General features: G+C 52.6%; 1 protein-coding gene across 2 annotated transcripts in view; it reads left to right on the forward strand.

Annotated features, from left to right (window-relative positions):
- The first annotated feature begins 27 nt into the window (after window positions 1-27).
- The window catches only part of OLFM1 (olfactomedin 1), a 32,000-nt gene continuing 4,546 nt past the window's right edge, over window positions 28-27,481 (forward strand). The window contains exons 1-5 of one of the 2 annotated variants that reach the window (XM_027731666.2): window positions 28-631; window positions 13,091-13,240; window positions 18,567-18,722; window positions 21,113-21,332; window positions 26,985-27,091. In XM_027731666.2, coding sequence (XP_027587467.1) covers window positions 566-631; window positions 13,091-13,240; window positions 18,567-18,722; window positions 21,113-21,332; window positions 26,985-27,091 — 699 coding nt within the window. In that variant the 5' untranslated portion in view covers window positions 28-565. Of the gene's footprint in view, window positions 632-10,693; window positions 11,131-13,090; window positions 13,241-18,566; window positions 18,723-21,112; window positions 21,333-26,984; window positions 27,092-27,481 lie in introns of those variants that run through there. The other variant, XM_027731665.2, reaches the window with a different exon arrangement.

Genomic DNA, 27,481 nt, shown 5'->3' on the forward strand with positions numbered 1-27,481 from the left:
TTAAATTTCCCCCGCCTTACTTGATGTCACATCCTGTTCCACAGCCATCCCCTGCTAGTAGCCAGCCCTACCAATTCCTTTCTTCTTTTTTTTTTTTTTTTTTTTTTTTAAATCCTTGTCCTCTCCCCATCACCCCCCTTTTCAAGGCAAACTTTTGGCAATAGCAGAGATAATCATTGCGTGCTCCGTTGAATTTCCCTTCGCAAATGTCTTTGGAGCAAGGGAGCCATTAAAAAAAAAAAAAAAAAATTAAATAAATTACCAGAGAGCCAGCACCGAGAGCAGAGGAGAGAAACTGGGATCCCAATAAATATGCAAAGTGAAGGCTCTGCTGAGCAGATTTCTGGCATCGCTTCCCGAGGGTGCTGAGAGCCGCCCGCAAAATCAGGCTGATTTTTTTTTTTTAATTGCATTTTGTTGTCTTTTTTTTTTTCCTTTTTTTTCCTCTTTAATTAAAATATTAATAAGAATAAAGGAGTGAGGAGGCAGCGAGGCTCGGGGACGGCGCAGGGAGGCTCGCCCGGAGGTGATCTGTATGCGAGGTGCCTAGAACGGGGTGCGAGAGATGCAACCGGCAAGCAAGCTCCTGACCCTCTGCTTCCTCATCCTGATGGGCACAGAACTCACCCAAGTAGGTTTATCTCTTCCTTCTCCCACACCCCCTCCTCCTCTCCCTTTCTCCCCAACGCCATTTTCTGTTAAACCTCGAGAGCACAAAAGAAAACTGGGATAGGATGCTGCACCTCCGTGCCCCCCCCCATCCCCGGGCGTCACCTGTGCCCAGCCCGCGGTGCCGGGGGACCCTCCGCGCTGGGGGGAGCCGGGGGTGGGGGCACAGGGCGGGGGGCTCGGGATACCGGACCCCCAGAGACGGGGAGAGAAGAGGCAACCCCGGCGTGGCCACCCCCCCGAGGGGTGTGGGGGACCCCCCACCCCACCCACCCGCGGGGAAAGTTCCCGTGAAGGGCTGGGGGAACGGGGGGGGGCTGCGGGACCCCCGCCCCGGGCTCGGGCTCGGCCAAGTTCAGAGCTGCCCGTCCCGGGTCCCCACGGGGACGAGACTCCGGTGCAGGGTGTCAGTCCCTCCTTGTCCCCACCCTACTCCTCCTGTGGGGGTAGCTTTGCTGATTTTAGGTGACATTTAAATGTCCCTTGATGTTTCCATCTGTGACAGCCTTGTGGGAGAGAGGAGCAGTTTATTTATCCCCCTCTCCCCACTCCACCTTTTTCTTTTTCCCCCTGGATTTTAATGTTTTTCTTTACTGTCCCGGCCCCTGGACAGTCTGAGTAGCGGGGCTGGGGGAGAGAAGAGGAGGCACCCAAAAGACATTTCTTGCAAGTGGAATTAAAACTCCATTTGACTTCTTTAAGCTAACTGGGGAGAGGCAGGCAGGGTGATTGTCTTTTGTTATTTTCCCCCGTCACTGAGGAAAGGAAAAAAAGTAATTACAAGAGGATGCTCTAGATTGTGGGGTTAATTGTGGTGCTGCCTGGAAGCAAAAAAAGAAAGAAAAAGAAGCTATAAATAGGAGGGGAATGGAGGCTTCTTAGTGTAGGAGCAATTAGCAGCTGGGCTCTCATCCTGGATGCTTTATGGAGATTATTTTTCTCTTTCTCCTGCTGACAATGCTCTCTCCTGTCACTGCCCTACTGCTGAAGTTTGAGTAGCTGAAGCCTTTTGCCTTTGCACCCTCAGAGTATTTCTGCTGCCCCCAGGAAAGGAATGGCTAAAGCAAAGAGCTGCCTTAATCTGGAGCCCTCCGGAGAAGGGATGAGAAGGTTGTAATTTGAGGGGGGGGTGAGGGAAGGGGAAGGAAAGCAAAGCAATCCCAAAGCTGTGTGGCTGAGGAGGGGTGGGAAGGCAGCAGAGCTGCAAGTGAGCGCCCAGGAGAAGCCCATTGTGTGAGAGATGCTCGGGCCGTGCGCATGCGCCGCGCTGGACAAAGCCAGGACCACCAGCATCGCTGGGCCACCAGCACGACGGGCTGCTGGCCACACTCCTGGCCCAGCTCAGGGCACAGCCAGCCAGCAGCTGCAGTGGCATCGTGGCAAAGCAGCGTGGCAGGGCTGTCCTGGCCTCGTTGCCCCTCCAGCCTCCCCTCCTGCCCAGCCCCATGCGATGAGCCCGTGGCCTGGGGACCTGGGTGGTGCCCCCTCCCCAGGGGTTGTCACCCCCTAATTGGCCTTTCCAGCCCCGTTGCTCTGCTCTGGTGGGTTTTTTCGAGGACCAAAAGGATACTGCTGTGCCTGGCTGCTTTTCCCTTTTCCTGCTTTATTTCACTTCAACTTTTCGACCAACTTTAAACCGGGGTGGGGATGGGGAACCAAACCTGCCCTGAGCTGTGGGGCTGGGGGCTGCAGGGAACTTGGCAGAGTTACCTCCCGGCCCGTGGCAGGAGGTTTCAGCCCCTGCTAAAGCCTGGCTTTGCTGAGCTGCCTCGCTGGGGCTGGTTTCTGCTCTGCAGTGCCTACCTGGGCAGGTATCCATGTCCTACCAGGCTGTGCAGAGCTCTCCCACCCTCGTGCCTGCTGACTCGCCTGGCACTGCAGAGCCCTTTCAGAGTTTCAGCATCTCATTTCTGTAGCACAGCTGCCAGATGCAATCCCCAAATATGCCTTTCAGCCCAGGCACCGCCCAGCTCAGTGTCTTCCACGGTTAATTTGGTGCCGGGTTCACATCTCCATCACACGTGGGGAGTCTCTGCCGTCCCCTACAGAGATCCCGTGCTGGGGGAGGAAGGATGGAGGTTCAGGGGAGAGAGGCTGCTGATTTAAGCAGCTTTCCCTGATGATGCAGAAGGTACTGCTGTCCCCTCCTGTCCCTCTCTGCAGTGACACTGACAGGCCAGTGCACAAGAAAGGAAGGAATGGGGAGAGGTCTGGCTCTTAAATGGGGCTGGAGGGGGTGAGCACAGGACTGTCCTTCCAGTAGGGGGCTGGGAAAGCTCTTCTTGTGGAGGGAAGGGAGTTGTCACCAAGGTATTGGTGCTGCAGCATCCTCTGGCAGTTCCCCCAGATGGGAGGAAGGATGTTTGTGCCAGGCTGGGAGCACATGGGTGATGCACATGCTGTGGGCTGCACCCCCAGTTTGGTAGGGGCTTGGAGACCTATCTAAGATGGGTGGTAGTTTTACCTGTGTGAAACAAGGGCAGAACTGCCCCTACACCCCCCAGTCCTTTGTAGAAGTCCCTGCCTGCCCCTCAGTCCCCCACGTGCCCCCAGAGGGCAGGGCTGGGGAGTGTCAGGAGCCCCAGAGTGAGACTTGCACTGGGATTTCTTTTAGCTGCCAAAGGTCTCCTGAGCTGTTTTGTGCCTTGCCTTGGCTCTCCCCAGGTCAGCAATCAGAACCTGGAATGACCTATTTTGGCTGGGTTGAACGGCTGGATTCAGGGTGCAGGGGCTGGGTGCAGGGGCAAAGGTGCTCTGGGCAGCCTGGGGTGCAGCCCCCTCCCTCTGCTGTGTACACAGCTCTTTGCAGGGGCTTCCTGGGAAGAGCATGGGGCTTCCTCTCCTGGTCTTCTCCTCAGAAAGACCCAGGGCAGAGACCAGAGTCTCCTGGTGTCCATGAAGGAGCTGAGCCAATTTATGCTCTCTAAGGATCCACTTGTCACATACAGAGAGACAGTGCTGCCGGAGGGGCAGAGGTTTGGGGTGCTGTGGTACAGCCAGGGGTGGTACAGAGGGGGTCTGGGGTGCCAACTGCTTGCCTGTCTGTCTGACCTGTCCTTTAGTCATTCCTCGAGCTGGGATATCACAGTGAAAACCTCTTGGCATTCCCCAAAGTTTCTCAGGAGCAGAGCAGTAGCCGGCGCTCCAACATCCACCCCCCCCCCCAGTAATCATCAGAACCACACAGGAAGGAAGACCTTCCTGGAGCAGGCAGATATTAAACATTTAGGGCTTCTGCAATAGAAAGAAAAAAAAAAAAGACCTAAAAATAATAATTTTGCCATTGATTTTCCTAAAAGCACATCAGGCCCCTCTTGGGGCTGTTTTCAGGGGCAGGGAGAGGTGCCAGGGACACGCTGCCCGTGCTCAGCAGTGCCCAGCCCAGCCATGCTGGCTCCCTTCTGTCCATGGAGAACTTCCCAGTGCCCAGTTTGATGCCCAGGCTCTTCCTCCCCCTGTCAGGGAGACACATGGAAACTGGTAGGATTAAGCTGCAAATCTGCAGCCTGTAACAGGAGGCAGCTGCCTCGTCTCATAAACCAATTTGTGTCTCGTTTCACTAACTTCAGCTTTAACCAATAAAAAAGAAAGGTAATTTTCAGCCCTGGGTTGTATTTATTACTCAAGTTATCAGGCCTTGTAATCAGTATTAGCATCATACGTAAAGTAATACAAAACTAATTACTCTCAGAGTGAATTAGGTGAAGGCTGCAAACTGTGCTGACAGTGGAAGAACCTAATTCTGGAGTTATGAGTGATAAGTGTTGCCTTTGCTCTGCTGTGATGAAGCTACGAACAAAAGGGAACAAGGCAGGGACAGGGACACCCAAGGAGTGTCCCTCCGGGGTTTCTTGCCTGTGGATACCTCAGCCAGGCTCTTTGGGAGACCTGAGAGGTTGAGTCAGTCAGGCAGGGGAAGGTGCACTTGGGGAAACTGAGATACAGAGCCTGAGACGTGTCTTAGCACCAGCAAATCCCAGCTGGGGGGGAAGTGTGTCTAAAAATCCTGATTTTCCTTCTTTTGTAAACTGTAGCTATTGGTTGTTGCTGCTCCCTTTGAGCTGAGCCCAGGAGCCCTGGTCCCAGCCTCTGGACTGGCTTTATCCTGGGTCTTGGCCCTGGGAAGCTTTTTCTCTGCTCAGGACTCGGGTCCTGGCTCCCAGCCTGCCCTGCCTATCCTGGAAAGAAAACAGTGGGACAGGAGCAGTGTCAGCCCTGGGCCCAGGAGCAGTGCTGTGTTTCCAGCAAGTTTTCTCTGTGAAGTCGCCTTCTGACTGGAGGCGTGTGCCTGACCCAGGGGAACGTGCCAAAAAATTCATCCTCCCCAGCCACAACATCCGAGTAACGGGAACCCGCGGAACCCGTGCCGGCCCAGAGGCTCTGACTTTTCTTGGCACCTGCTGGTGGATCAGGGGCTTAATGTCAAGAGCAGCTTTAGCCTAACACAGATTTAGCCACGTGAAGCCCTGTGAAGGGGTTTGTCACTTCCAGAGTGGCACAGGGAGCGTGTTCTCTCTCCTGAAGAGCGTTTCTCCCCGTGTGTGGGTAAGGAAAGGGAAGGTCTGGGAGTGTTTTGCATGTGGGGGCAATCCCAGTGTCTGTAGCTGGGAGTTGACTTTCCAGAGCACATGAGGCTGCCCGATCCCAAAATGTGGCTGCTCCTGGAGTGAGGCACAGGACCAGGCACAGGTTCCACACAAAGTCCCACCAGGGGCTGGCACTGATCCACATCATCGTGCTCACTCTTTCCGAAGCACTTTAAGGTCTTAAATTGCTGCTTTCTTTCCTTCCTTCGCTTTCCCTGTCTGTCCATCCATACCCTTCCCGTGAGGAGGGGAAGAGCTTGCTCTTTGTTGTTACAGGGCCCAGGACTGAGGCTTGTGGGAGTGATGGTAGCACAGCAGTGACAAAAACACCCCAGAGAGAAAACAAGGAAGTTTGGAAGTCAGACCAAAAAATCTGGGAAAACTGGTACCGTTTCTTGCTGTGGCAGTTGTGACCTGCTGAGGGACAGATGCCCCATGGCAAATGCAAGAGAGGATCGTCCTGTGCCCCAGAGGTGATGGGGGTACAAATTGTGTGTTCCCTAATGAGGATGTGACTGCCCACGCTGCCTCCCAAGGCAGGTGGTGCCTCTTCTCAGGCTGGAGGGATTTCAGGTACCTCCAGGGAATGAGGAATGCGAGGGAAGGGGGTGAAAGTTTATTAAGTTGAGAGGGGGATGAGAAACATCATCCTTTTGTCCAGAGCAGAGTCCAGGCCTTTCCCTCTGCAACTCTGTGGTGCTGGGCAGAAAGCAGAGGGACACAGTGAGCCCCCAGTGCAGTTCTGGGCTGGGCTTAGAGCCCTGAGCCTGCTGAGAAGGCTGGGCTGGGCTGGGCTGGGACCTTCTTATCCTCAGCCTTAACCCCACTGCAGGGACCTGCCCCAAGAGAGCTGCTCAGCATCCCCACAGCCTGGTTTTTGCAATGCTGTCCCATCCATATGTGACAGGGGTGCTCCTCTCCACCCCTCAACTTGCCTGTCTCCACACATCCACACTCTTTTGGGTGCAGCAGCACCTGGCATTGGGGCAGCCTGGGATGAGTCAGGGCTCCATGAGGGATGCAAAGAGTCAGTGGAGGCAGCAAACCCTCCAAGAGGCCAGTTCAGAGCCCCTCCATCAACTGTAGGAGGGAGGAAAATCACTTAGTCCAATCTCAGTATCTGAGGAGGATCCCTGAAGTTACACAACCAGGTCTTTCCAGAAAGGACAGACATTTCCCACATTTCCTGCCCAGAGTGCCTGGGACACCTCACAGGTCTCCAGTACAGAGAGGAGGAGCTGGAAAGAGCAGGAGTAGGGCCTGTCCCACACACCACGGAGCAATCCTCGGACAGGCTGGAGTGCCTGGCCAAATTCCTGAGTCCTGTGCTCCCAGGACAGGAGCTGCCAGCCCCTCCACTGGGCAGCCAGCTCAGCTGGACTCACCCTCCTCGGGTGTCATTTGAGATCCTCCAGCGTTTACTGAGCCAGCTTGGAGCACCGGCAAGATCTGAGGCTGTTAAAATACAGGTGCGTGTGTTTTAGAGCAGCTCCCGTCCTCTCACCGTGCAGCCAACTGGAATTCTCGGGTTGGGGTGCGTTGACACGATCCCCACCAAAACTTGGGAGCAACAGGAACTTCAGCACCTCTTCTCCAAACCAGCCAGGAGAGGGAGACAGTGACCGCCGTGTCCTGCACGCTCACACACAGGAACTGTCCCTCTTTGCACACCTTGACCCTTGCAGGGCCCCTCCAGGCTGACAGGCACGTTTTGCATTATCACTTCCCAGCAGCGGAATTTTCCACTAAGCAGCTATTTTGGAAGACCCTATTCTTTGCTTTTATCTATCATTCCTCCTCTTTCTCTGCTTGGAATACCTGCATGCAAAAAGCATCTTTTGTTCCCTAAACAGTTCATCTTTTCCTGCTGTTTGCTCCCTGCTTGCAGCAGGAGAGGCACGGAGGGGGCAGCCTTGGAACCCCTAATTTTTTGGGCAGCCCTGTACCCCCTGCTCTTGTGGGGAGGGCAGCTGCAGCGAGTGCATCAGGACAAGAAAAACAGTGACAACAAAATGTTTTTTTTTCAAGGCAATTCCTTGTGCAAAAACCCAAAGTGATCAGGAGAAAGGTGAGCTCAACCAGTTCAGCAGAACTGGTACTGCAGGGATTTCTGCAATGGAAAGTTGCTTTTCAAGGGCCATATCCAGTGAATACCATCAGGTCAAAAAGAGTCACCTGAGTCTCCTCCTCCTTGATTTCACCAGTGTTTCTGCTGATGTGCTCTAGCAGGAGTAAAGGCAACATCAGGTCTCCCACATCAAGTTTATTGGAATTTTATGTCAGTATTTTCATTCTGTTGCCGTGCTGGGCTTCTAAAACAAGGGAAATTGTTTGGGTAGGGAAGAGTGTCCATGTTTGCACATCAGCTACTTCAGGCACTGAGATGAAAACAGTCATTTTCCTCCTTGATGCCCATGATCTGCAGCATGTCCATGCACAGCTGCGACCACCACCCTCTGCATAACCCTCCATCCCTAAAAAAGGGAAACAGCAGCATTTCTGGGACCCTCTTTTTTTTGTCAGGTCTCTGCTTTGGAGCAGCTGATGTGGATTCAGCCTGCATGGCTATGACTTGGGGGAGGGTTGTGTCTCTCTTCACCCCAGGTTATACCCTACAGGCTTGGGACCATCCTGCTCCCAGCACAGCTTGTTAATGCATTAAGTCACTGAACTGTCTGAAAAGGTGTAGAACATCTTGATGTCCTTGCCTTAACTCCCTTTATCTTACCAGCAACAGAAAAACCTCCCCCAAAACTGCTGGTTTTGGCTCCGTTGTAAACACTGAGAGCAAGAGAAAGAAATGAAATCTGCTCCAGGGAAACAGAGCAGTTCTGCCTCCCACCACCTGCACAAACCCTGGGAAAAGGTTCCCAGGAATGGGCCACCTCCTCAGCAGGGACTTGTGGCTGCTGCTCCTCTCTCCGTGCTTTGCTGTCCCCATCTGAGTAAGTTTTAATCCTTGCAAAGCATTTGAAAGGCATATGAATGTGCACTGGTGGGAAATGAGGCTTTGTGGAATGACCCTTATCACACTGAATACCGTTTTACACATTGGAGTATCCATAGGTCTAATTCCCTTGGATGTTCCTGGAGTAGACAAATATGAGGGATAAACTTTACTTACTGACTCAGTTGCAAAATGAACGTTAAGATGATTTAAGTGTAGCACTCAAGTGTTTTATATGATATGAAATCAGATAAGCAATCAGAGCCTCAGCTGCCACAGTGCTGAGCACAGCAGAAGCACCTGTTAGAGCAGCACTGGAGCAGAGCAGGGAGCTGTGATTCCTTCTAAAAGCTGGAAGCCATCCAAGGCTTTTGCCTAATGAACCTGTTCCTATAACCACAGCCTGAAGCACCTCCTTGCTGCAGAGCCCCTCAGGTACCACCCCACACCCCTGGCAGCAGTTTTGCCATGGAAGGGTTGCTGATGCCTCACCTGGGCTGGGTGAAGCTGATTCCACAGGGTGGAACCAGTTTATCCCTTTTGGAAGCCCAAAGCAGGACAGTGTGTGGTTCAGAGGGCAGGAGAGTTTCCCTACTGATTTCAGCAGCTGGCTGACTTACCTGGGCTAGAGCTGAGCAGGAGGAAGGGGCAGAGTGAAGTGGATGCAGCTGGGAAGTGAGGGAAGGGAACGGCATTCCAGCTGCCAGAGCCTGATTCTGCTGCTGGTGGGAGGGACAGGATCCGACCTGGCAGCAGCGCTCCTGCTCTAACTCATCTCTTTTTCTCCACCTGGTGGACTTGCTAAATGTGCTTTATTTCAGTGTGTTACAGGATCTCCACAGCTCTCCCTGCAGAAACAGCTCCACTGGGCTGTGGCTGGTGCTGCTCCCTTTGCCCAGACTGGCAGTGCTGGGATGATCCCACACCAAGGACCATGTCCCCAATGAGGGACAAGGTCCTGCTAAGGTGGGACGGGCCAGCTCAGTGGTGGTTGGAACATTCAGGGTCTCCTGCAAGAGGGCAGTGGTGGCTATTCCAACATGCCAGGGCTGGTGCTGTACCAGTGGAGTGATGGGTGTCACCTCTATCCTCTGGAGAGGGACAGCAGATTAATTTCAGAATTTTGCTTTGCACAGGGTGTTTCAAAGGTTCACTTAGGGGAGGATGTGCAAGGAACTGCAGAGCTCTGTTTGTGGGAGACTTTGGTTCTGAGGTCACCAGGCCAGTTCTGCAAATGCCTTCAAGAAACCTGAGTTGTGACCAAGCCCCATCTCGCTGCCCATGATATGCCAGGCTGGCCAGTGGTGTTGGTTGATGTTTGCAGCCCGTGGGGTTCCTCGGCAGGGAATTCCCGCACTGGGAATGAGACAGGAGCAGCGTGGGGCAGGAACAGGGCAGGCAGGTCTACCGGGACATTTCGGTTTATCCTTCCCGCTGACGGAGCGCTGTCGCGACAGAATGGGGCGAGGGGGCGAGCGGGGACGCGGGGGGTGCTCTGACAGGGCTGGGCACCACCAGGTGCCCCGCAGGGGTCGCACAGCCCGCGGGATTGTGCGGGGAGTTCTCAAGGAGCGCTTGAGGACTGGCAGCAGCCCTGGCCGGCTCCCCTGGCTGGCAGAAGCTCCCCTTTGTCCCCTGCACGGCGCTTCTCCGCTGCGGTCCCCGCGACCCCCGAGCGCCCCCGGCCCCGCAGCGCGGCCCGCAGCCGGCAGAGGGAGCGGCAGCGCCGCAGAGGGGGAGCCGCCCCCCCTTCCCCGCTCCGCTCCCTCCCCAAACCTCCTCCACCTCCTCCCCAGTTCTCTTCCGTCCCCTCAAATCTTCTCTCCTTTCCCCCAGTTTTCCCCCTTTCCCCCAAATCTTTTGCCCTCTCCCCAAATCTTTCTCTCCCTTCCCCAAGCCTTTCTGACTCTCTTCAAATCTCTCCCCCTCTCCCCAGTTCTTTCCCTGTTTCCCATATCTTTTTTCTCCATATCTTTTCTTCCCATATCTTTTCTCCCTAATCTTTTCTCCACATATTTTTTCTTCCCTGCTTCCCTGCGCTCCCCTTTTCCCAAACCTTTTCTCCCTAAATCTTTTCTCCCCAAACCCTTTTTTTCCCTCTTTCCCTCCACTCCCCCTTCCCCAAACCTTTTCTTCACAAACCTCTTCTCCCAACGTCTTCTCCGCAAATCTTCCCACCCCTCCTTCCCTCCACTCCCCCTTCCCCTAATCTTTTCTCCGCAAATCTTTTCACCCCTCCTTCCCTCCGCTCCCCCTTCCCCAAATCTTTTCTCCCCAAATCTTTTCACCCCTCCTTCCCTCCGCTCCCCTTTCCCCAAACCTCCCTCCCGACAAAAATCCCTATCCCTCCCCCAAATCCCCGCTTTCCTTCTCCCCTCCCCAAATCCCTTCTCCCCTCCCTCTCCCCCCTGTCCCCCCCCCTTCCCACCTCCCACCCGCAGTCTCCCCGGCCGGCTGGGCGCTCCCTCCCCGCGCCCCTCCCCGTCCCGTCCCACCCCCGACCCGCCTCCTGCAGCCGCTCGCTCCGGTCGGGGCGCGCCCGGCGGCGGCGGCGGGCGCAGGGGAGGCAGCCCCGCTCCGCACCGGCACCGGCAGCGCTCGCAGCGGCACCGGCAGCACCATCGGCAGCGCCGGGCAGGGCGGCGGCGGGGCGGCGGAGGACGATGGGCCGGCGGCGAGCGGCGGCGGCGGCCGGGCGGCTGGCGCAGCCCGAACCCAGCGGCATGGAGCCCGGCGCCGGTGCAGAATGAAGGGTGCCTGCCGCCCCCCCCCGCAGACATGTCTGTGCCTTTACTCAAGATTGGAGTCGTCCTCAGCACCATGGCCATGATCACCAACTGGATGTCGCAGACGCTGCCCTCCCTCGTGGGGCTCAACACCACCAAACTCACGGCGGCCACGGGCGGCACCTTGGACCGCAGCACGGGAGTAAGTGCCGGGGGGCGGCGGGGGACGGGGAGGGCTTCCCGGAGCATCCCTGCCTGCCGGAGCATCCCAGGTGCCCGGAGGATCCCGACCTCCCGGAGCATCCCAGCCTTCCGGAGCATCCCTGCATCCCGGGGCACCTATCCCTGCCTCCCGCGGCGGCAGCGCCCCGCTCCCGCCGCCGCCCAGTCCCCTCCTCGCCTGGGTGTCCCCCGCGCTGCCACATCCCTCCTTGCCCCGATGCCCCCCCTGGGGACCCCCGCGGCCGTCCGGCTCCCCCCCTGCAGGAGCCCCCGCGCTGCAGAGAGCGGCGCCCCGGGGAGGGGCAGGATCGCCGCCCCTCGGGGTAATGGGGGGCAGCGCTGCAAGTGCCCCCCGGGGGTCGTGCAGGAGCGGGGATGGGGCGGTGCGGGGACGGGGGGTGCTGGCAGGAGATGGGGATGGCCGTGCGGAGAGTACCTCTCCCTCTCCCTCTTCCTCTCCTCTCCTGTGGTTTAGCCACCCCTCGTTCCGGGCTGTGGTCGATCCAAGTGCCCGCCCGTCCCTGCAGCCAAAGGGATGCAAAGTTTCCCTCGCTGCTGCTGCAAAAGCAGCGGGACAACGGGTGCGAGTCCCGGAAGGCTCCTGCGCTTCCCTCCTTTCCCGATCAGTCCTCAGTGGGATGGAGATGCGGTGGAGAAGTTGCCGTGTGTCGCGGTGGTGCCGTACGTCCCCTGTCTCTGCTCTGCTGGAGGGCTGGTGCTGTGCCTGAGCTTCCCGCTTTGGGAATGGCTGGAAAACAATCCTGTCTGTCTCTCTGTCTTCCGTGAGCAGGGAAAATTGGGCATCTTTCGCCTCCAGGCTGCATGCTTGTGCCTTGTGAGAGAGCTCCAGTATTACAGCTCTGCTGTTCCAAGAGTATTTCATGTAGTGGTTCTGCTGCTGGTGAATGAAGCTGGGAATTTTTTTTCCGTGTTATCAGGGTTTATGAAATCTGTTTACTCTTATATTTTCCCCGGTTGCTTTAGCAAGAGAATCAAATTGTGTGTCTGCCTGAGTGTCTGTCTTAGGTCATGTCTGTCAACGTGGGCATTTGCAAGGTTATTTTCTACAGTGAAACAGTAGAAAGAACATTTCCCCTCTGGTTGGGAACATGATGACACCTTCCAAGTGATCGGAGGCTGGGTCGTGATTAAATAATGTATTTTGCAAAGTGCTGTGAGAACAAAGGAAAATTAAGATCAGAGAGGTTTGGAGAGCGCAGAGGGCTCGAGGGGGCTGAGGAATGTGCTGTGTTTGGGGCTGGGCTCCCTTTCCGTGGTGTGTCCTGGAAGCTCAGACCCTGCTGGTACCCTCCAGACTGCATCCCATCCCTGCTGGCACTCCTCACAGGGCACTGCTCCGGGCTTTCCCTGCCTGGAACCCGGTGAACACTGGAGGGAAATGGTTGTCTGGTGAAGCTCCCCATCCCCCGGGGAGTCTGGCAGAGGAGGGAGAAACGTAACTCCCGGTGTCCGTTTACTCAGGAGAGCTGATTTTCCAGCTGACAGATCCGGGAGAGCTCTGCAGAGGCAGCTCACTGCTCAACCCTCAGCAGGACACTGTGCCCTCACTGGTGGCTCAGGCTCATCCTTCTCAGGGTGTCAAGGAGAAGCCAAGTGCTCTGTCACGACAGCGGGGCAGCGGGTCCCCACCTCGCTGCTGCCTGGCTTTCCTTGTGTCCATGCCTTCCCACATGCATTGCCTTCCTCTTTGAGCTCTTGCTCTCCTTTTCAGACCCTTGTTTTATTTGTCCCCAATCCATATTTTTGCATTACAAGTGAATTTTGCCAGCTGGGCCCTCGGAGGAGCCTCCCTCCACTTCCAGCACAGCTCCACTCTCTGCCACATCCATCCTGCTTCCTCCACTCATTCCCCTTCACCTCCCACACCCCTGCCAGGCCTCCCCCCATTTAATTAACCCATCTTTCCCTGTGTTAATTAGGTGTTGCCTACCAACCCAGAGGAAAGCTGGCAGGTCTACAGCTCTGCCCAGGATAGCGAGGGACGTTGTATATGCACAGTGGTGGCACCTCAACAGACGATGTGCTCGCGTGATGCCAGGACAAAGCAGCTGAGACAACTATTAGAAAAGGTAATGGCTGAGTCCTTCTGGGAAAAGTGGTTTGGTTTGGTGTGACACTGGGGGTAAAAACCTGAGGAGGGTGGACTGAGCCTTGGTTTCCAGGGAAGATGGACCCCTTGGCCCAGATCTCCCGTGCCAGAGTTGTTCCCGTGTGTGTGGTGGGGAATAATGAACTGCAGTCAGGAGGAGAAATCTCTACGTGTTCCTGAGGCACAGAGGAAACCCTGGGCTCAGGTCAGGGTAAAACTGCTGAGATCAAAGCAGCCAATATTGAACCATATTGCTAAAAAAAAAAAAAAATTGACCCTTTTTTTCATTATGTTGACACAAGCAGTTTCAAAGGATGAGCCTCAACAAGATGAGAGGAGATAGAGTTAAAACCCCAAAGCCCATGCATTCCTAGCCAAGCTGATATTAAAGAGGTCGAGTAAAACTGTACAAGCTGTCAACATCAAGTAGCACAGAGATGACAGCTAGTGGTTTTCTTTCTAATGTTGACATCCACTTGATTAGTTTTTAATAGTCTGCTGTCCGAAAAGATCAAAGAATCTCATTAGGGAAACATTCCCAATAAACAGAAATTTTCCAGATAATAGATTTCACCGAAGAAATGCTGTTCCATGTGAAATGGTGCTCTTCCCTTTAAAATATAAGCTGACTCCTGTGCTGGATATATAATTAAACCCCATGCCCCAATGCTATATTGGTATGTGTTGTGCATGACAAAAGAATTTTTGTCCTGCTGCTTTGGGGAAGCCACTGTATTAATTCCCTGTAACAACATTAAACCTACACTTAACTGATGTTCCCATGTGATAAGGACAATAAAGCGAGCCAGGAAACATTTAGCCCTAAAACAATTCTTTGGTATGTCAGAGGCTTCTAAAAATAATCCTACTCAAGCTTTTATTTCTCTGAGCAATAACGCAATGGGTCCATTTGCCTGAGAGGCAGCAGGCGTTATATTTATGAGCAGCTGCCATGGGTGTCCGAGAGCCTCCGTGTTCCCAGAACTGCTCAGAGGCATTAAATGAGCAGGATTTGACCCAATGCCCTCTGCTAATGGACAGGAGTTGGGCGTAGGAGACCTGGGATAACATCAGGAGGGTGTAAGTAAGTGCGTGGTGATTTTTTTTTTATGCAGCTCTCTGGCTGCCAATGGATAGAGTGAGGGAGGAGCTGTATTTCCAGGCATGTGTTCTGGGGATGTTACCTGCCTGATAATCTGTCTGCATCTCACTCCCACGCTAACCTAAATGAAAAACCCCAAAATAAAGAATAGGCTCTTAGTGCCAGACATCTGATCTTGAGGGAGCCTGAAATGACAATCCCTGTAGGAGAAACCAAACTGCAGAGAAGAGCTCCCAGCTTCCCAGGAAGGATTTCGAACCTGAAAACTCCTTCCCTCATCAGCTGGTGTTTTAACTCTAGCTTTGTGATGGGAAAACTCTCAGCTCCTGACTTCTCTCTGCCAGCAGATGAAGCAGCATAATGTGTCAAAGAGGTAACTGTGTTTGGATTTTCAAAGGAGCAGACCTGGAAGTCACCTATGGGGATGATGAGGCGCTGCCAGAATTAAGCTGCATTTGTTTGTGGGTGGGTGGGTGTGTACACAAAGCAATTACAACAGCTGCAGTGGAAATCTCCACACAGAGGCTTCAGCAGCTGAATTTTGAGGTTTAAAGCTGCCAGGACTGCATCCATCTACACTCAGCTCGTGGGGCTGAGCATCTGTGTAGGAAGTGCAGTTCCTGTGGCTCAGGAGTGAGTGCTGGGCACCGAGTCAGGTTAAAGAGCAGCGTTCAGGGAGGTGAGGGGAGCCAGGGCTGCTTGCCACCGCACAAACTGTTCAGCCCAGGTTTAGGCACTTGAGGTGTCTGAGCTCATCCTTGGCTGGAGTACACGGAGTCCTTCCAGCCTGATATGTGTCAGGTGCTGAGTCCAGATCTTGGGCTGCCTCCAAACCAAGACATCACCTCAATCCTGCTCATAAACAGATTATGTTTTTTATCTTCAAATGGATTTTTATTTATTTATTTTGGCCCTGTTTTCTGGGAGGGTTTCCTCCTCTGATGGTCAAAACCATTTTTGATTTCCTGCCAATTCTTCATCTTGCCAGCACTGATTTCCAGATTAAACAGGTCTTTTTGTTCCTTTGATAGTCATTCTGAGGTGTATCTACAAAGGAAAATGCCATCTCTTCTCAACCTTCACTTTGCCTCCTACAGACCTTATAGGATGAACTTTTCATGTTCTGAACCATCAGCTGCATCCATTTCTCTGCTAATTTTTCCCATAGACCATGAAAATCTCCCTCAAGATGCCTCATGCTGTTGTTCCACCAGTTTGTCCAGCTGCCCGAGGCTAAAAATTCATCTCAATTCAAACCCCAAAGATGGGCTTAGAACAAGCCTTTTGGAGCTGGTATGAAAGGCTGATCCACAGGGAAGCTTGAGCAGGGTTTAAACCGTGGCTTTGACCTTATAGATCTCACTGAGGTCATCAGGCCAATATTGACTCTTTGATACTTTGCTTTAATTCTGAAACAACTCATCAAACAAAATGAAAAGAACAGCACTGGAAGCTTCATTTGTATTAATTTTCTATTTCAAATGCTAAAAATAATTCCTTCCCCAAGACAATCACAGGTACCTGTCTCACATTAGCTTGATGAAAATGAGGTTTCAGGTTGAGAGTGGGGGCAAAAAGCATTGTAGCCCATGATTGAGGACAGCAGTTAATGGAGGAAGCTGAGGGAATTTGAGAGACAAGATCCTTGGGCCCGAGTTCATTAGAGCACTTCTGTACATGCTTAAGTTTAAGCTATGAACAGTCTCATTGAAACCTAATCATGTGCCAGAGTACTTTGCTGGATCAAGGGCGTGATATGCTAATGATGGAAAACAAGCAGATCTTCAGCTGCTGGAGCACAAGCTGCTCTCAGGGACCAGGGGCGATGCTGCAAGTCTGGCCACAATCTTGCCTGGTTGAAAACAATACAGGCAACAAATACCGAGCCTGGGCTTGTAAAATCCACCCCCAAAATAGCACAGCAGCTATTTTAGGCATCTCCATTTAGAGACATGTGAGGAGGTTATTTTCCTCTGCAGTCAGGGAGAGGCAGAAACACTCCAGAGGTGTTTTCAGAGCAGCAGCCCCAGCGAGATGCTCTGACAGCAGAGTCTGTCTCTCCCCACCAACCAAGAAGCAGCGTAAGGAGCCCCCCGTAGCCTTACTCAGCTCCTGTGAACTCAGATACTTGTCTATCATTACAGAAATGCTCTTTTCTGATTACTTGCAGCTTGGCCTTTAGTTGGGGTTAGGCATTAGTGCAATTAGATCAATTTTGCATGATCTCTACAAGCCATTCCTATCCCAACCCCTTGGAACAATTCTGCTGGGCAGATACAGCTCATCTCAAAGGAGAATAGACTGGATTACTAGAATAAAAATATCTGCAGAGCAGCCACGCTTGTCCCTTCTCCTGCCTCAGGGTAGAGAGAGGTCTTCAAACTCCTCCACATCCAGCCCAGGTGAATTAGCACCCAGCTGTGACTGCTGGAAGCTCCCTGGGGGTGGCACAGCTAAACAGGAGTTGAACAGTCTCGGGCTGAGCTCGGGTTTGCTCTTTTCTTCTTCAAACCAAGAGGGTCTTGTTCTGCTCTTCCCTGCTCCTCAGGCCTCTCTGAGCAGGTCCTTGGGGGTAGTCAGGGTGGGTGCTGGTTCATCTCCAGGTGATGTGCTGGGGCTCAGAGACTGAAAATAGCTTCACCTTTGCCGAGGAAGACTATTAGACCCCCGGAGGAGTCGTACAGAATGTTTCCTCGCTGCTGGCCTTTGAAATACAGGTCACCCATACATTTTTAATGGATCCCTGTAATAGTTTTCTTGTCATCGTGCATGAGCAATGGGCATTTTGATGGGCTCCCAAGCTGCAGACACCACAGTTGGCATTTGACCCGGGCTGGTTTCAGCGAGGAGTCTCCCAGCCCTGGCTGCGCGCGGGTGTCCTGCCGTGCCCTCGCCCTGTCACTTGAGGTAAGTCACCAACAGCCCAGTGCGATTGGCCCGAGGAAATATTGCACTTGCACCATTCCTTCCCCATCCCGGCCCTGTCCGCGCTCGGCTCTGGCGAGGACGGCGACGGGAGCGGATGTGGCAGTGGAAGTGTCTGGGAGCGGATCCGCGGCGACGGCGCTGGCTCACATTTGGGTTCTGCTGAGACGCCCACAGCCGAGGAGACTTGAGCCAGGAGGGCCCTGACGCAGCAGCACGCTCGGGTGCCTGATTCATTTCAGCCCCGGACGTCATCCCCGCGGTGCCACGGTGGCGCTGCTGTGGGTGACGTGGCGGTGGCAGGAGCACCGGCCGTGGGCTGAGCCCCGTAACGTACCAGCCGGGGTACAAACACATCCGTCCCCGATGCAAGGACCTTAAATATCATCCACTGCCTCATGCTGAATAGGTGTTTTGGTGCCTGCCCACGTCAGAGCTTCGTTCCCCCTCTCCCAAGCCTGAGAAAGGAGAGGAGGGAATATCTTAATAGATCAGATGGCAGCCAACCTTCAAAATCAGGTCAGCCTAGCTGGCGTCTCCTTCCCCTCCTTACACCTTCAGCTCTTTTTCTCACGACGAGCCCAGCCAACCTTCTTGCCTCATTGCTCGGGCGAGGCCAGATGGGCTCTGCATGGGGAGCTGCGGGGCTGCGGCACCGCTCGGCTCCCGGAGCTGCCGGCGCGGCACAACCGCCCCAGCGGGCAGGAACCGGTGGGGAGTGGGAGCTCCCACCGTACTTCCCAGCTCCAGGGTGCCCTCACCCGCAGCTGGGTTTGTTGTGGCAGATGCTGTGTAAACAGTTGGGCTGTTTTGGATAATGAAGTTTTACGAGCTGGGAGTAAAGTTTGCATTTAGGCAAATCAGCGTCGCTCACGCGCGCGAGGAAATGGAAATGTGCACCTGAGCAGAGGCTTTTCTCGTACCCAGGTGGGCCTCTGCTCAACTAAGAGCTCTCCTTGTGCAACAGCAGGTGCCACTCCAGCTTCTCAAAGAGGCAGCCACGAGTGACATGTTTTAGCCTCGACTACAACCCTTTTTTGCATGTGAGATTGTTAAATTATTCTGTGCAGCAGGAAAAACATTTAGGAAACACATTTACTCTGGTTTAGAGCACGGGGTCATAATCTGTGAGATGCTGTTGATTAACTAGTAAATAATGCATGGGCTGATTGCCCTTTTTCTCTGCTGACTGTGTGGAAAAGGTCAGTGTTGGGATGCAAAAGAGGGGCTGCCTTGGTGCTGGAAGTACCTTCTTAATGAGTCCCTTCTCGTTTGGCAGGTGCAAAACATGTCCCAGTCGATAGAGGTGTTGGACAGGCGGACCCAGAGAGACCTACAGTACGTGGAGAAGATGGAAAACCAGATGAGGGGACTGGAAACAAAATTTAAGCAAGTGGAAGAAAGCCACAAGCAGCACCTGGCAAGGCAGTTTAAGGTATGTCTGCTTTCCAAACTCCTAATGGAGCTGTGGCCAGGGAATTCTCGGGGTGTGCATGGGACTGTGGCCCTGGTTCCCATCAGGGGAACCATCTGTGGGCTCCCCCCTCTCCAAAGCCTGCTCCAGGTTGTGGCATCACATCCTCAGTACATTTTTCTGTAGGGTAGAAGCGTAAATCTCCATGTTCCCACAGCCAAAAACCACCTCGGTGCCCCAGTAGGGCAGCGTAGGATGGCTCCATAAGGGGGGTCTGCAGGGAGGCCCTGGGGCAGCTGATGTCTGGGAGAGGTGGGTTCCCTTCCATGGCCAGGCAGCCTTTCCCTGTGCCACGCCCATGACCCATTTCTTGGGAAAAACCAGGAACTGGGGCTCCATTTCCATTTCTGCAGCACGTGGCAAACTGCAATGGGCTGTCACCGAACCACATCCCCCCTTGGGGTGGCTGTAGCAATGGATTAATCACTCAAACATCACCTCCCTCCCCCCCAAAAACCCCAACAGTACAATTATTACAGCTCTCCTCAGGCTGGTGAGCTGCACATCTCCAGGATCTTGTCCAATTTTGAAGGAATGGTGTTGGCAGCAGAGCCAGCACCTTCTGATGGACTCTGTGTGTTGTGTCCTGGTGCCACACAAACGAGGGGTGAAGCTGCCAGCCTTTGGAATGCAGCTGGCACTGAGAGCAGTGGCCAAACCCTCAAGAACTCGGTTGAGAACAAATTGAATTGCCAAAAAGAGTCTGTGGTTTGGGTTAATAGCTTTAAAAACAAGTTGAGAAGATTTGTAGTGAAATTTGGGGATGTTCCTGATCAGCCACCCAGCTGATTCTCACCCTCATTTTCAGGCAGCTGCCCAGCTGGCTGGTATTTTACAGCAGAATTTTTAATGTTAAATACTTAAATACCAAGATTATATCATAAAAAGCTGGGAAGAAGGTTCTTAAAACTTTTCACCAACTCCACCTCCTCCGCTCCCCATCTCCAGTTACTGCAGGGCCCTAAATTTAGCTCTGCAGTCTGGATGTAAGAACCATCTTTCTGACTTGAGCATGACTTTCTTTTTTATTTATTTGTTTAATTTATTATTATTATTTTTCCCCTCCATTCTGATGAGTTTAATCCCCCCCATCGTCTGCCAGGGAGCTTGCACAGGGGAGTGCAAGTAAATAAAATCGATATATTCCCCATGTACAAAGCACAGGAGGGAAAACCTCCTGACTTAAATAGGAGGGGATGGATGGGAAGGAAAGGAATGAGGCTGAGGACCAATTTCTGATGCTGTTCAGCCCTGAGCTGCTTCAGCAGACAGGCAGATGTCACAGCCCTGGGCGCTGTGAACTTGGCCACTGTGCAGTAGTTTAAGCAGCACCAGGTATTCTGTGTGTACTAACATGCTTCATTAACAGATAGGTGCATGCATATTTATGTCTACTCATTAGCTGCTGGAGCAAAGCATCTTCAACAAAATGCTGCATACTGAGCCTTTAAACGAGGCCCTCATTTAATTTAAAAAAAAAAAAAAAAAAAAAAGAGGAAAAAAAATTCATTTCTGCGAATTACATTTGATAACGACTTTGATTTTTATGGTCTGTGCCTAAAAACAGTAAGGAATTTTTGTCTAATTTGCTGCCAAAGCACCATTTTAAAGAACAGCCACAGCATTTTGTTTCTGCTAATGCCAGCATTAAAATGTGAGTGGTTTGGAGCTCTTGTGTTGTTTTTTTTTTCTCTCTTTAGTTCCGTAAGAGTATTTGTCTATGAATGGCTATCTATATAAGGCAGGTTAGTGAGCTAGATCCTCAACAGTATTTCATTTTCTTGCTTACAGGGCTAACTTAAAAGCAAGTTTTTTCAATGCTGCAGTGACTGAAGAAGCAGTTCACTCCCATGTAACCATGAAAAGAGGGCCACAGAGCATTTTGCACCATGCATTGATTTTTTTGATTATTTTCCAAATTAGCACCATATCTCACTAAGGAACCTTGAACCACACAACCAAGATCTTCCTTTGCATGCAATTGTAGATGCATTTCATGAATAGTTTGAAACCCTTGTCAATGCATATATATATATTATTTTCTTTTATTTTTTGGAAAGAAAAAAAAAAAACCAACTCTTTGTGTATGTGATCTGAAGCATGTAACCCTAAGATGTTGCATTCTAAAAATGACAAATAAAGGCCTTTCCCAAATATTTTGGTGTTCTGCAGCCTGTTTAATATGTTCTTTCCAAGACATCATTTGGACCAAAATAATAATTAAACTAATTTTAATGCTAATAATTGTGGGATATGAACATTGCGCTCACGTAGGAAGCAACCAGGTCAAGGCAGAGTGTTGCAGATTTTTGCACGCATAGCACTGAACCGAGCTTATTTTAACCTTGCAGGCAATAAAAGCGAAAATGGAGGAACTTAGGCCTTTGATACCAGTGTTGGAAGAGTACAAAGCCGATGCCAAATTGGTATTGCAGTTTAAAGAGGAGGTCCAGAATCTGACGTCAGTTCTAAACGAACTCCAGGAGGAGATTGGCGCCTATGACTACGAAGAGCTTCAGAACAGAGTGTCAAATCTTGAAGAAAGGCTTCGTGCATGCATGCAAAAATTAGGTAGGCTCAGAACGACATGGTGGCACTGGCTAAACACCATCGATGTTAAAAACCTCTCATCCCGTCCGGAGGCAGAGATGCCACTCTGGCCATCTTGTGCCGTGCCCGGCCGGAAGGGATGAGCTGGCACAGCCAGGTTGGATCCTGTAAAGAGCTATGCTATCAGTAACATTCGTCTTGGGAGTAGTCCTGCCGAGGATTACTCGCATGAGCAATGTTGCTCGTGGTGTAAGTGCTTCAGGATCGGGCCCGTGAGTGGGCATGTGGCGCCGGGGGCGGCGTTTGCATAAGCGGCCGGGGCGGATCCGGCTTATGCAAAGCAAACACATGCACCCGTGTTTTGCTCGTGCATCCCCGTCCGACCTTTTTGCTAACTGCAGCTGGCCCCCAGCAAAGGTCTGTGTGCGTGGAGGGGGGGGCGTGGGGGCTCCGTGACTCGGTCTCCCTGGTTGCCCTTTTCCCTTTTGCATCTTGCAAACCCCCCCATCCCCCGGAGAAGAGCATGGTGGAGCTGGGGCGGGGTCGTGGTGTGGTCCGGACTGTGCAGCTGGGCAGGATGTAAATCTCCCTGTCTCTCTCCTGTTCCCCGAGGGAGCAGGGATCCCTTTCCATCAGGCTGGTGCTAAACCACCAGAGATTCATCTCTAATCTCATTCAGAGAGTATTAATTGACTGAGGCCCGTGGGTCTGTCGTGGGGAGGCTCAGCTGTCGCCAAACCCAGCGTCTGACCCCAAACAGAGGGGGAAGGAGGGAGCTGCCTTCTGCAGCTGCAAGAACTCTCCCCGCCATTTGTTGGGCCAGCTCTGACTTGATTTAATTTCTCCTTACATTATTGACTTTCTTGTTACGCAGTTTAGATAATCTAAACGCATTAACTGCTCTGCAGTCTATTTTGGTAGCACATACGAAATTACACTCTCAGGTAACTTCATGGAAGATCAGATCTCTTCTGAGCACTTTATATCCTTGGCAAGGTAATGCTTTGTTTCTCTCTTGGCTCTGGTGGTGGGATTGCTTTTGCTTGTTTCTAGATGCCTCCACAGGTCTGTAAGCAGCCGCTGACCCTCTGCTTCCCTCTGCATTTCCATCCTGCCCTCTGATATCATGTTGATCCCTTACAGGCTCCACCTGACTTGAAATCTCAGAGAGGAAAGTGAATTCCCACCTAAGCCTGGATGCTCAGAGTATTTGAACTATGAGTGTGCAGAGAGTAAGGCACTGAGGTACCCCTGGGGCAGGTACAACCCCCCTGGCCAAGTGAGAGGGCAGAGCCTGATTTCTCATTTATTAATGAGCGCTGGTGCACCCAGGTTTGGTTTGGGAGTGGGGGAAAGTCACACCTTAGCAGGCAACTTTGTCCAGAAACTTTTGGTTTGGTTTGGTTTTTTTAAAATCTTTTTGAGTCTTTATTTGGGCTTTTTTGCTGTGTCCCTTCTCCCTCCTCTTGCTCTCTCTGTGACTGTGGGGTCAGGGCAACTCCTCTGCCCTGGGATGTTGCAGCACTCCCGGGTGCTTGCAGAGATGGATGCTGTGTCTCACAAAGGTGAGACAAATCCAGGACGATTTGCTGCTCACCCAGGAGGGTGATTTATTTGGTCACTTAACAGCAAACAGCACGGGTTGAATTTCCAATGTTGTTTATGGCTTCGGCGTGTAAACCAGCGAAAATGGTAGTTAATTGAGTTAAATTCAAATAACAATCTTACATTTTGCTGCCACACAATGAGGCCCTGATTGCTGAGGATTTCTGCAGGTTTACAGCAGGTTGTCTGCTCTGAGGGGTTCACTGATGTTTCAAGGAGCACGTTTGAGCTTAGAGTTGCTCCTGCATGGGCCAGAAATGCTGCTCACCTGGAGCATGTTCACCTCCTGCAGCTCAGGGTGCCCCAAACAGGGTCAGGGAGCTGCTGCAATAAGCACAGGGCAAGGGAAGGGGAAGGATGTGCCATATTCCCAGTTCACCTCTCCCAGGAAGCACTGATGCTCCACAGTGCAGCAGCATTTTCCTTAGACAAGGTCCTGTTTTGCATTTTGGGCTTCCTAAGCATTATTGATGGATCAATAGTGAAAACACTTCCTGTCCCTGGCATGTGTGTGAAGGGAAAAAAAAAAATCAATAATGGCAGGTTCAATCTGTGTTTCTGTTTACACTGTCAAAGATCACTATTTATACAGGGATTTTAACGTTTCCATTAATGTTCTAAGAGGAGCCTTGGAGGAGTGGAGAGGTTGTCACTCCTTGGCTCAAGGGGGAATTGAACTCAGGCTCATGTTTGCCTGCCAGCCTAAGCTTGGAAAAAAATCCTGGTGCAGGGATGGGGATAGAGCCCTGCCAACCTGTCCCTGATGATTTTGGGATGGGGTGCTCCCAGCCAGGCAACAGAGGTGAAGACAGGGCATCCCCCAGCTGCCACGACCCCATCCCTGCTGTGGAGGGCTGGGACTGGGATGGGGGGATGAGACCTTGGCTTCCTGGGAAGCCCCAGCAGGGAAGGATCCTGACTGTGGCAGCAGCAGTCCAAGCAGAACCGTGGAGTCCAGAAGGAGCCGGTGGCTGCGTTGGTGGATAAATTGCTCCTGAGCTGCTAAACATCACTTGTGGGCTGGATCTGAGGAGAAATATGGAGCGGAGGTGTTGGCATCCTGGGAGGATGGTAGAGCTTGTTTTAGCTGGCAGGAGGAAAGCGTGTCTTCTCCTGCTGGAAAATTCCTCATGCAGTTCGAGGAAGGGGCGGGGGGGGGGTTGTGTTCCATGGCTGCTCTGAGGGGCTGCAGGAGGGCAGGACAGAGGCTGGTCAGCCTGGAGGGACACTTGGGGAGAGGCTCATTTGTGCTGTTTTCCAGGAAGAGGGACCTGAATAGCACTGGGGAAAGAGGAGTGAAAACTCCTCTGTGATGCCCCAAAAGCTGCTGCTCACAGGCCTCCCCTGTGTCCTGGACTCCTGGACGAGCACCAGGACATGCTTTTCTGTTGCACATTTGTCCCTGAGTGACCTGAAACGTGCCCAGCATCCCATGATCCTGCCATCCCAACAGGAGGGTGGCTTTGCTGCTAAAGGCTCAGCACCCATGGGGGGAAAATTACTGATGATATTCAGAGTGTAGTGTGGATCTCAGCAGGGATGGATGGATGGGTGGGTGAGGATCAAAGGCTGTAGTTGTCCATCCCTGGGTGGTAAGCCCAGGAAAGCTGCAGGGACATGGCTAAGTAGGGACCCTAAAGAAACTTCCCCCCAACATCTGAGTGCCTGGGATAGATTTACACCAGGAGAGAGAACACCTTGTCCTGTGTAAGAACAACCCTCTTGCATTGCAGAAGAGCTGTTGAGAATGTGCCTCCAGCTATACGTGTAGGAGATGTTGCAAACAACACTAGTTTACCCTTATCAGCTGCTGCTGCTTTATTTTTTTAACTATTTTTTTTTAATCAATGAGCTTTTATACAACACTTCTCTCCAGGGAAATGGAAGGAAGAGATAAAGTGACAGCAGTGTAGGGTTGTGATAATGGCAGGCAGCGCTGAGGTAGATCTGTGATTAGAGGAAGGCTGGACCTCTGCAAGGGGAATTTGCAAGACATTAAAATGTCTTATTTTAACCCATTGCATCCCTTTGCCAACACTTTGCTCTCCGCCTGAGCTGAGAGGTTTTGAGTGCATCAGGTAGGCAGGAGGGCAAATTCCTGTCCGTCATGTCTCAGGGAATTCAGGAAAACTCTCTGCTTTTTGGTGGGATATCTCTCTATCTGCTGGGGTCTGAAGGCTGTGGGAAGATTGATAGTCCCCTTGGTCATGTCATGCTGGTGCATATCAAGAATATCTTCATCTATTTGGTGCCCCAGGATAAGGTGACCCCTTTGGGCACAGCTCAGAGCTGAGGGAGGAGGATGTGTCCCATGATCAGGATAGAAAGGTGCTGATGAGAACAGGCTAAGGAGGGAGGCAGCTTAAGAGATTGCAGTGTGTGTGTGTTCTGGAAACATTCAAGGTCTGGAATCTATGATTCTATGAAGGTCAGGTTGGACAGGGCTCTGAGCAACCTGATCTAGTTGAAGATGTCCCAGCTTATTGCAGGGGGTTGGTCTAAATAACCTTTAATATTCCCTTACAACAAACTATTCTATGATTTTACTTGGTAATTTTGAGCAGAATGACCTTGTCCTGAGCTGGCAGAGCTCTGCCTGTGTTTCAGCAGCACCTGCAGGGGCTCCCACCTGCAGCCCCAGCCCTGGGTGCCCTGCTGAGCAGGTACTGCAGTGCAGCTGCAGCTCTGCTGGGTCCTCAAACCCAGCACCCAGAGCAGCTGCTCCACCCCAGCACCGCCACCTTCCCCTTCCCAACCTGACAGAGGCTTCCACGTCAAAAAGGAGAAGTCAGGAAATGCTTTCTGAACTTCAGGGGGTGCCTGTCCCCCTGGTGCCACTGGCCTGAGCTTGGCTTGCCCAGGGGATGCTGCTGCAGGACCAGCTCTGCACTGAATGTGGCCAGGTTTTAAACGAGCGCTCCCGTAGCAACAGAGCGTCCAACACCAGCCCCTCCCGAGGCGTCTCTGTCTCTTCACCTGTCATTCCTCACTGCACACATGTTAAAATGTTGGTGATGCAGCAGACTAGTGTGGCAGCTCTGCTGAAACTTGGGGATATTGTTGGAGAAAGGAACTCAGTGTGGCTGCACCTGCTGTGCTAAGCCTGCAGCGTTCTGTAGGAGGCATCTATCCATGGGCATCCCTGGAGGGCTCCTGGGTTCAGTGCTGGGGACAGAACCATGGGTGGGAAAAGAGCTGCCGTGGGCAGCTGGCATGGCAAGCAGGAGGAGAGGTGCTGCTGCTTCCCCTCATAGTTAAGGCTTGAAAACCCAGCAAGGCACTGCGCTGGGCTCGAAGATGCACTGAATTTGATAGGTGTGGGGGACCTGAGTGTGCTCCAAACCTGGCTCACAGCACTGAGCGGGTGCTCATCCCTGTTGTGGTGATGCTGAGTCTGGGCAGAATTCCCGGGGCAGCTCCTGAGGGATCCCTGGGACACCCCACCTCCTGCCTTCATCCTGCTGCCTTTGGTTCCTCTCCTGGAGCTGGCTGGGAGGAGGCTGGTGAATTCATTAGTGTCTCCTAAGTGTGCCGACACGACAGGGATCAGAGAAGGTGGCTGGTAGACGCTGGTAAATGGTCTTTGCAGGGACAAGATTTATATTGTGTATCATTTCCCAACTTCTTTTTTTCCTCCTCTACATAACCTGTAACAAATGCATGTTTCCATCAGGGCTGGAATAGACACGTCTGTCTTTTTATCTTGGCTGCACCCACTGTATTAGAGCAGAAATGAGCAGCTATTCAGCTAATTCCTCCACCTGGCTGCTGGATCCTGGCTCACTCCCCTCATTCCCTATTCCGTGACATTCGCAGCCGGGCTGGTTCAGCAAAGCTTGTTTTCCTGGGGACAGTGTGATAAGGACAAACGTTATTAAGAGGCATGAAACAACCAAAAGCATTCAACACTTGTTCTTGACTTAATTCCCTCTAATTAAATAACCCCAGAGCTGCCATCAGCGGGGCAGAGCAGTGGGCAGAGCTGTGGGTGGTGGCCGGCTCAGGTGCCCCTCGCCGGGGCCTCGGGGCTGATGTGGTGCTCACCAGCCTCCTTCCACTCTTTTCCAGCTTGTGGGAAGCTGACAGGAATAAGTGACCCGATCACAATTAAAACCTCGGGGTCCCGGTTCGGATCGTGGATGACGGATCCTCTCGCTCCCGAGGGAGAGAACAAGGTAAGGCCGCGACAGCTTCGCCTCTGTTCCCACCGACACAACTGAGGGCACTGAAAACTCGTCAGACAGACACCCAGAGTGCCCTGTGAAACCTGGGGAAGGTCCTAATTCATTTCACAGGGCTCCCCTGGCCTCCTCTGCAGCGGGAGGGGCTGAGCATCCCACAGGGAGGGAGGATGAGGAGGGGGTGAGCAGCCCCACGCAGTGGTCCCTCCCCTGGGCAGGTGCAACTCCTTGCAGTGTGAGCAGTCATGGTCTTAAAAGTGTCACCATGAGGGTTGTGCCCCCCCACAACAGGGGGGAAATAATCAAGTATTGGGTTTCTCCTCTGTGTTTGGCAGCCAGGAGGGGGCTGAGGCTGAGCACAGGGACCCGTGGTCCTGGTCCCTG

Source organism: Pipra filicauda, unplaced genomic scaffold, assembly GCF_003945595.2.
Source record: "Pipra filicauda isolate LSUMZ 115617 unplaced genomic scaffold, ASM394559v2 scaffold170_size1570365_pilon, whole genome shotgun sequence".
Lineage (NCBI taxonomy): Eukaryota > Metazoa > Chordata > Aves > Passeriformes > Pipridae > Pipra > Pipra filicauda.